This window comes from Crinia signifera, chromosome 2 (assembly GCF_055691185.1).
Source record: "Crinia signifera chromosome 2, ASM5569118v1, whole genome shotgun sequence".
NCBI lineage: Eukaryota > Metazoa > Chordata > Amphibia > Anura > Myobatrachidae > Crinia > Crinia signifera.
Window position 1 is genome coordinate 352,898,297 of NC_139218.1, and position 9,509 is coordinate 352,907,805.

The 9,509-nt window shown below is 44.0% G+C and overlaps 1 protein-coding gene across 2 annotated transcripts; it reads right to left on the reverse strand.

The window, feature by feature from the left end:
- Positions 1-391: 391 nt before the first annotated feature.
- Positions 392-9,245, reverse strand: CCNA1 (cyclin A1). 2 transcript variants are annotated; one of them, XM_083169779.1, is made up of 9 exons: positions 9,096-9,245; positions 6,602-6,817; positions 3,862-4,099; positions 3,644-3,774; positions 3,293-3,516; positions 2,121-2,325; positions 1,525-1,638; positions 987-1,120; positions 392-910 (listed from the first exon to the last, which is right to left on the reverse strand). In XM_083169779.1, the coding sequence occupies exons 2-9, from the start codon at positions 6,797-6,799 to the stop codon at positions 862-864; spliced, it is 1,293 nt and encodes a 430-aa protein (XP_083025905.1). In that variant the 5' UTR covers positions 6,800-6,817; positions 9,096-9,245; the 3' UTR covers positions 392-861. The 2 variants fall into 2 exon arrangements, with proteins under 2 accessions (XP_083025905.1, XP_083025904.1); XM_083169778.1 differs by lacking the exon at positions 9,096-9,245 and adding an exon at positions 8,874-8,987.
- Positions 9,246-9,509: the final 264 nt, after the last annotated feature.

Sequence of the window (9,509 nt, forward strand, 5' to 3'; positions counted from 1 at the left end):
AAGTTCACAATAAGCCTCACAGCAGTGGGCCCCTTAGTCCTTATGGGCCCCGGTGCAATGCACCTGCTGCACCAATGGTAGTTCCGCCTCTGTCTGGTTTAGATAACTAACCAGTTTAAGAACGCTCTTATGACACAGGAAGTAACTGACCTACAATATCATGGAAGTCCAAAGCTTATACTGTACCACTTTCATTGTGGTCAAGTAGCCAATATTAAGTATTGCAACAGGCCACATTACACATGGACTGCTTGTCTTATGGCATATGAATATTAAAGGCTGTTCTACACCCCAACCCCCCCCCCCCCCCCCCCCCCCCCCCATCTCCTGCAAATACCCTTACAAGTTTCTGCACATAAACCATGCAGCTTGTACAATGAAGACAATGGTGGAGAAGTAAATTGTTTATTAAAAGGTTTTCATCATATCAGGATATAGGTGGCACGAGATGCCCAATGCAGGTATGCCATGGATTACAGAGTTGTATACCGGCAGTTATTGTTCCCTAGACAAAATGGCACATGACAACATGGTATGTCGGATCAGCCACTGTGTAATTAACTCTACTTCATTGTATGCTACATTCAAATAGAGCACTTTGATCCCATATGATCCTATTGCACCTTTCCAGTGCCAAGTCAAGTTTAATCAGGTCTGAAGCCAAGACTGGAATTCTGGCCAGGAGTCTAACACTTCTACAGTAGTTACACATTAATAAATTAAAAATTTATGCTTAAGAGTTTAGTCATATAAAAGTGCACAAGTTTAAAAAAGTTGACACTTGGCCAGCAGTGTCTGTCTAAAAAGAGACCAACTACGTTGATCCTGAGGTAAGTGCAGCACAAATTAAAAGCTCTTCGGTCATAACGGAAGTGTCTGAGGGAATGCCAGGAGAGAGACCTGCATGTACCTGGAAGACATAAGAGGAGGAGTTAGCGTGTGTTCATGCCCCTGGCATTTCTACAGGAGTCTGCGATGTCACTTACTTTATTGATTTGTAAGTGTCTCTGATAGCTAGTTGTGGTTGGTGAGGCGCATCAAGACAGGTTCTGTGCAGGTCAGCCAGACATGGTGCTATGTCACTCAAGGTGTAGCCCGTGAAGGCTTCAAGAGATGAAGGCTATTAAAAATATAGACATTAGTTCCACCAAGTTCTTACACCATTCAGGACAGATGTGCTGCAGTTAGCTATACCAAGTACACAATGATTGTTACATGCCCAATGAGTGGGTGATCTGGAATGTACTAGTACTGCAAGTTGTCCCATTAAGGCAGTTTCCAAATTTGGACTGTGATACTTAGGGTTGGTAGACCTCTGGTTAAGACAATACATTGTGGGACAGAGCACTGGGGTTTTGTACCCATCTTAGGATAAGGAAGAAGGTTATCCATGTATAAAATGAAGTGTAAGTTATTGGTACTCAGGTCAGTGTAAGTTATTGGTACTCAGGTGCAGGTCAAGCTGGTTATTAAAAAAAAAAAAAAAAAAAAAAAAAAAAAATAAAAAAAAAAATAACCACATACCCAAAAGGTTCTGTCAACTGTGTAGTTTGCCAGACAATAAGCTGCAGCTGCGACAAGAGATGGCAGATACTTCAGGAAAGGCTCTACGTGGAGCAGCGTTAGTTCTGCAGTGTACTATAAAGGGAAGAATGTTACAGTTAGGACACCTGGGTAATGGTGTAGACCTCTATTGCGTTTGAAAGTCTAGAAGACCTGAGATCTAGTACTAGAGTTTACTTGTGTTCCAACCAAGTGTTGCTAGTAACACATGGCAAGTAAGCCTTAGCTTGCTATTAAGGCAGGGGTGGCCAAACCAGTCCTCGAGATAACAGTGCACTTTTCCAGGTTACCTAGCTGGTGCACAGCTGTAGTCATTACTACTATAGATCCACAGGTTGCCTGGAAAACATGCACTGTTGGTAGATCTTGAGGACAGGTTTGGCCACCCCTGTATTAAGGCAACTAAAACCAAATAGACTACCCAGAATCCAAAACAGGTCAAGAGCAATATCAAACCCCTTCATTAATCTATGCTACTTCAAGTACTTCTAGTAGTAACTCAACTAGATGGTGATATCAGTTACAGGCTAGCACTTAGAGAACATGCCCTCATGTACCATCGCAAGATGCTCAGTCTTAGTGCAGACATTCTGCTTGTGAAAATACTGCTGGAGGAACTGTATGATTGTAGGGACAGTCAGATCGAAGGCCAGCACTTTCAGCAGAAGGTGTTCCATGCGTAGCAGCTGCTTCTTGGTGTAGGTATCATCTGTTATGTACACAAACTCATCCACATCAGGTGGATAGATTTCTTCATATTTTCTGCAATGACAGTTTACATTTTGATTTAATGTAGTGAATTTACTCAGATAGCTAGTGTATGATCTGATCCGCAAGTTATAGAGCAGAAGACTTGCCATCTCAATGAGCATTTATAAAGCTGGGCACACACCTAGTGATTTGCCCAACCTGTCTGGTAAGAAGAGAATGTGACAAGCCATTTGCTCCCAAATACTGGAACACAGATAGTGGTCAGACAGCTTTGTTAAATAAAGCCGAGCTAATCCATTTATGCAACAATTATTTCTGCCCGTTTGCCAACATTAGGGGGACAAATGGCTACTTGTCATTTGCTCCCATGTATTACCTGTTTTTTGTTCCCACCAGACACAGGTCTTTTAGGTGTGTACTCTGCAAAAGTGTCAGATCTGGAAAATTAGATCCTGTAGTTATGCCAGGATAGGTTTACATGGAGGAGGTATGAACAAGTCATGACTCACATTAAACACCCATTAGATTATGGGACAAAGGCTACATTTCAGAACGGTACACTAGAGTGTTAGAAGTATAGCCGCCCCTTGTCTACATTTTAAATATCTGCTTAGTCAAATTATTAATGGATGTACACATGGTGCCATGTACTTTCTAGTCAATCCCACAGAGCAGTGTACACATTCCATTTAGACCATCTGGTACAGATCTGCACTATATAGTATTGCCAGCACAGTGTATTTTTCTATTAGAGATTTTGATGCTGCAGATATAAGGTGTTCAATTTTGCCTATACAAGAAAAAAAAAAAAAAAAAACATGTGCAGCCTATTAGTCTTGTTAACGATCTATTACTGAAGGATTTGCTGCATTATATACATTATAATTAATGTGGTTACTGTATAATTTGTACAGTTCCAAAAACGTGACTTCACAACACACAAGTCATAGACAGTTCTGTTGCGGTGTTCCATTACCTACAATGAACACAAGTTAGTAACTAGTGTCAGAGCACTTACGAAGCCAGGAGAATGGCAGCAGTTCCTACAAGCTGAAGCTTTCCTCTCAGTACAGACATGCAGGATAGGAATCTGTCCAAGTAGTTTACAGCCAAATACAAGGTCTCATCGCGCAGTTTATACTCTTCTCGGACTTCAACAAGCCAATCCACTAGGATGGCACGCATGGTGGAAGTGATGTCTGGCTGCTTCCTCATGTAGAAAGGCTTTGGTCTGTGTCTGATCTATATACAAGATACAGGACCATCAGACTACTGGAGTGCACTGATCAATTGAGAAAGCATAAGGGCTTAAAGTGAATGGAGCCTGTTTGAGGACCTGTGCCAAGGTAGACGGCTTATAAAAACTTACTTCAGCCTCACGCAGATTCTGGTGAATCTCATCTATATATTCAGATACTGTAGCAGCCTCTGTATCAACATCAGTTCCAGAAGTATCTTCATGCAGATGCTGGAAGGTGGTGTCAACCATCATTGGTGAGGCTGCAAAAACAGACCAAGTTAGTACAAAGTATGATCACATCCAGATAGAGTGCAGGAAAAAAAAAAAAAAAAAAAAAGACTACCAACCTGCACTGACTTCTAGTAGCAAATGGAACTTCTGTTTCACAATGTTTTCCTCGCTTTCTTCTATACTTGGAAGCTCCACTTCTAAAGGGCAGTTCTCTTTTATGTCCTCTTTGTTATCCACATAGATAGTGAAGCAAGGCTGTGGGACCACTGGAGCAGCATTTGTAGAGAAGGTCTTCCCAGTGAAGGAGAAAATGTTCTCAGCCCCTGAACCAGCTTTGGAAGTAGCAACACCAGCCTGAAACGCATTGGTTTGGAAAATTAAATTCTAGCCCATATCTAGATTGAGAACATTCTGACCATCACCAAAAGATTTAACTGTTGAGTTGAGGCTAGAAATAAAATGGTTAGATATGAGCTTTTACACGACACAAGTCTAGTCCATACCTTGCATCTAGGACGGTAGAAAGTTTTGATTTGCACACTTCATCGATAACCACTGCATCAATGAAGTGTGCAAATCAAAACCTGCTTTCCACTGGAAGTGCCTGTATACTTGCATTTAAGGTCAGCGATGGAACGGTTCAGTAATAAATAAATCCTGTTGAGCCAGGCTAGAGGTCAGTAATGGCTATAGCACAGATTACAAAGCAGGGGCTTCTTTCCAGTCAATGGCTACATTCACTAGGTCAGTCTGGGAAGTGTCAGAGGCCACAAGAGCAGTTGATGCACAGACTGAGGATGGCCATACACCAAAGATTTATCATCCATTATAAAACCAGTAGTTTAGGTTTTGTAAGTTACACTATTACACCAGTCCATCAGAATACCTGCTGGAGGGAGTGGTACACTTCCTACAGCAGTAGACTGATGAGAGTCTGCACCATAAGTGCAATGGTCTTTATGATCGGAATACTACAAGGTTTCCCAAACTATGTCCTCAAGGCACTAACTGTCTATTTTCAAAACATACCCAGGCTTGTCAATAAAATTATTAAGTCACCTTTCCTTAAGCTGGATAGCCTTAAAGAAGTGGACTGTTGGGTGCATGGAGGACTGAGTAACCATGGTTTAAGAGTTAGGAACTTCCAAAACATGGTTTTGTTTCAGGTAGTCTGATCTGAACCATAAACAAGGCAAGTTGTCATTTATCTAAACCTAGGCACTGGTCTAATGCTTGGTACACCCTGTCCAATACATTGGCTGTTCAACTGAACAGATTTAGTGATGGATCAGTCAGTGTGTACCAGCGATATGTCAGAACTGGGTCATTAACGACAGTCGTGACATCAGCAAGGGCAGACTAGGCAACATGTCCTCGCTGCTTGATCTGAACACTGTCATACCCAGCTTAAAGTGCAGAGAAATGCACAACTGACCTGAAGAGGCAATTCAGCTGGAGTGGCGTTTGGGGACTGCACAGAGCCAATTACTACAAGCCATCATTGCTCATTTGGCTGAGCACCCTACACTCCTTGGGAGTAGCAGCTTACATTGCACATGGAACTGCTGCTAACCTAAACCAGCAATGAGCTTAGAGCCAGGGGGTACCAGTGTTCAAGGTGTAGCATAATCCAGTGTTACCAGGTTTGTGCTGGTTCCTGGCAGAGAACTAAAAAGGGGGCTGGCCAGAGCAATATGAGACTTAAGACATACTAGCCACCAACACCAGGTAGAGGAGTCCCTTCCCATGCACCAACGACAGTCGTGACATCAGCAAGGGCAGACTAGGCAACATGTCCTCGCTGCTTGATCTGAACACTGTCATACCCAGCTTAAAGTGCAGAGAAATGCACAACTGACCTGAAGAGGCAATTCAGCTGGAGTGGCGTTTGGGGACTGCACAGAGCCAATTACTACAAGCCATCATTGCTCATTTGGCTGAGCACCCTACACTCCTTGGGAGTAGCAGCTTACATTGCACATGGAACTGCTGCTAACCTAAACCAGCAATGAGCTTAGAGCCAGGGGGTACCAGTGTTCAAGGTGTAGCATAATCCAGTGTTACCAGGTTTGTGCTGGTTCCTGGCAGAGAACTAAAAAGGGGGCTGGCCAGAGCAATATGAGACTTAAGACATACTAGCCACCAACACCAGGTAGAGGAGTCCCTTCCCATGCACCAACTTATGACAATTGTCAAAATGGCTAACATCCACAAAGATAATAAAAACTAGGAAGTGAAGTGATGTCTGATGTCCCTCAGCAAAACACCATTGGTCAATTATCTGCAGGAAGAAAAAAAAAAAAAAAAAAAAAAAAAAAAAAAAAAAAACACACACACTTCCATCTATCCAAGTTGACCGTTGGTATACAATTAACTATGTGTAATCATTAACTTCATTTTGCAGAATGAAGTTTTTTTAGCAGGGACGTGAGGCAAGGTAATCGACTGAGGAGTCCCTGGCAAGTACCAGAGCCAGATTGCACACTATATAAGCCATGGGGTATATGCCAGCATTATACACATGCAGCAGTATATACTGCTGGAGATTTGATGAGATGTGCAGAAAAGGTAGCCAGGTGAGGCACTGCCTCACCTGCCATAGACTTTACTCCAGGGTTTTGACTATAAAAATAAGTTAATATATTCTTTGTATTTTGCATTTAGAAAGTATGTGAACAACATCGGCATATACGTTAGTATGACAGGAAAGGCTGTGCCTCAACCCACTGGTTTTTAGTTAGCTTGCATCATTTAAAGACTAATGGTGTTAGACACCTCCTTGATAGGCCCCACAAGCCTTTACTTCCACATCATCTATACAGATTTTAGGATTATAAAATCATAATCAATATTTACCTGGCTAGGCAGCCTCTGGCGCTGCTCATTTTCACTGATCACTCCCAGCGCAGTTCTTTGAACCTGCCTCTGAGGCTGTAGATTGGATTGAACCACAGTTCCTGTCTTTGCGAGAGCAATATTGTTGTGGCATCCATCATAGGCTTCCATGACAGCTTTAGCTCCAAAGAGGACACTGGATGCACTACTACGACGCATTTTCAAGTCAAACAGCAACTAAGGGACAGAAAAAGATAAGTTTATAAACATCAGTAGCCAGAGGTAAAGACATTGAGCAGGCAGGCTGTAGCAGCATGAATACTCTAGCAATTTAAGTATTCTATATCTGATGTTCCCTGTACAAATGGATTCAGCCATTAAAGAAGCCCAGAACTTCAGTACAAGCCACACACCGTAATAGAAGGGGGGGGGGGGGGGGGAGACCGCAGAATAAAACCCCACACCCCAACAACTCATGAATACTGTGGGTCAGCCCACATGATGTTGACCACATAAGGAGCAGTTTAAGGTCAGGATGCAGTATAAGCTTATACACAGTACAAGTGGAAAGCCTGTTCTCTGCCAAGCCTACTGTAAAACCTCATCTGCAGTTCTTCCATAACTCACTTCATGGGTTCAAAGTTTCTGGATAACAGCACCCCCAAATCAAATGTTTTCACTGCACCCAAGGCTAAAGGTTTCTCATTGAAAATAAAATATGTATTCCTTAAAAAAAAAACAAAAACACAGACACTTAAATTAGTCCTGGACCACCAACCCTGCAAGTCCCAAGATACCACTGAGCTAGCCCCTACATAACAGCAGCAAAGGGGTGCCGGACGGGATCCCGACTGTCAAAACGCCTACAGCCACCCGCTATTTTCCCTAGTGGGGGTCCATAGTGCCCACAGTGGCAAGCGCAGCGAGCCCGCAAGGGGCTTTTTTGCGCTCGCCATGCTGTCTGACTCCAGGCTGTCGGGATAATGACTGTCGGGGCCCCATACCACACCCGCAGCAAAGTGTATAGGATTACATTTATGGTGCAATGGTTAGCATTACTGCCTCACAGCACTGAGGGCACGGGTTAAATTCCCATTATGGCTCTAACTGTGCGGAGTTTGTATATTCTCCCCGTACTGGTAGGTTAATTGGCTTACTACAAAATACAATAATCCTAGAATGTGTGTGCATGTATATGTGGTAGGGATTAGATTGTAAACTCCATTGGGGCAGGGACTGATGCGAATCTTCAAATATTCGCTGTAAAGCGCTATGGAATAGAAACTTAATAAGTCATAAAAAAGGTACAATACTGGCATTGTTGCTGGTTTGTTTTGTACTTTGACTACACTGTAGTAAGCCCTGTGAAGCAATTAGATAACCCAATTCACTTTTGGGATTCGAGCCTGAATTGGGCATTAATGGCAACATAAAGCCAATACAATACTCCTAGGCTGTATCCTAGCAACCAGTGGGGCAAGTTCATCCCAGTTGCAAGACAAATATTAGAATGTTTAAAATAAAGAGAATGTGACATCTATGGTCCTGCTAGGAGGGAAAGTCAGCCACAGAAGTGATAGATGGCTTTTGATGAATTGATTCTAACTTGCTGGGGAAAGAGGTTCCCCCCTTTAGGATCAGGAGCCCGGCAGCAGATTACTCCATTGCCTCTGAGTTACACCTCTGCTAGCTACCAGAAATCATTCTAAAGCTGGGTACACACTAGCTGATTTTATGAAGGATTGGTCCCTTTCCAACAGATCAGGAAAAATGTCACATTGCCCAATGTGTATTCACTATTACACGCTCACAAGTCATTTGTCACATGTTCAGCTTGACCTGCAGCACAACCAATCTGATGAGATCAATGATTTTCAGCAAGTTGCAGTATGTAGTACATGCTATCTACATATATAGTGGAGTCATTTCTGTAAGATAAATGTTCATACACCAACAACATTAGTCTGAGTTCAGGGGAAATCAGGACAACCCATCACCACATCATTGACATATCTAATATGTAGCCAATGTAAGCAGGGGAGGTAGACGTGAGGGGGTAATAACTGCAGCAGTACATGGACCCAATTCCATGAACATAACTGCACCTCTCCTAGGCTCTTGATCAGAATAGAGTGTAACAGACCCCTTAGCTAGAGCCCCATGTACAGTATATACCTAGGTATGTAACAGTTACACCAGAGCACCCAGTCTAGCTGGTGTACAGATAAGCTGCTACACATACACAATTACAGCTTCCTTTAATCACCTAGAAGCCCTCTGTAAGCCCACTGACCAGTAATAGGCTGCACAGAAACAGACGTGTCCCGCTACTGGACGGCGATACAGAGAGCAGCGCCCGTGCAGGGACCGGTAGCTTACAGGAGGCGGCCATGCAGCACGGGGAACCGCACGTACCCTACATATAATCCGCCATAGGGCAGCTCAGGGTCACCCCACCAGTACACCAGCCCCCTGCGATCACCGTTCTAAACCTCAAACAAGCGTGATACATTACCGGTTAAATCGACCACCACAAACAAGCACCGAGCACAGATACACCCTCCCCCGCACTCCCGGTATTTATATGGGGCTGGGAGACTGGGTGATTGCCGCCAGCTGCGGTGATGAGGGCGGGGGTGGCAGATGCGGCTCAGGTGTGCGGACGTGAGAGCGCAGGTCCGTGGGGATGTAGTGCACGGCAGGGGAGATCCCGCTGCCTCTGATCGCTGGGAGACGGGCACAGCTGATTTCAATCCACCCGCGTCTGAGAGCTGCGACCAATCCGAGGCCAACATGCGGGACGTCACGTGCTGGCGTCGCCGTGACAACCGAAACCGGCGTGCTCGGAGGCAGCGCTAGGCGGCGTCTCTATGACAACCACTGACAGCTCCTGTCACAGAGATGGCAGAGTGTGCACTAGTCTTCTTTT

Coding starts and splice junctions, on each gene's coding strand:
- CCNA1 (XM_083169778.1), bottom strand. CDS start 8,972: ATGGCCGCCTCCTGTAAGCTACCGGTCCCTGCACGGGCGCTGCTCTCT. Junction 3,775..3,861: donor GCTACTAGAAGTCAGTGCAG/GTTGGTAGTCTT, acceptor CTGTTTTTGCAG/CCTCACCAATGATGGTTGAC. Junction 1,639..2,120: donor AGACTGAGCATCTTGCGATG/GTACATGAGGGC, acceptor TTCCCTTTATAG/TACACTGCAGAACTAACGCT.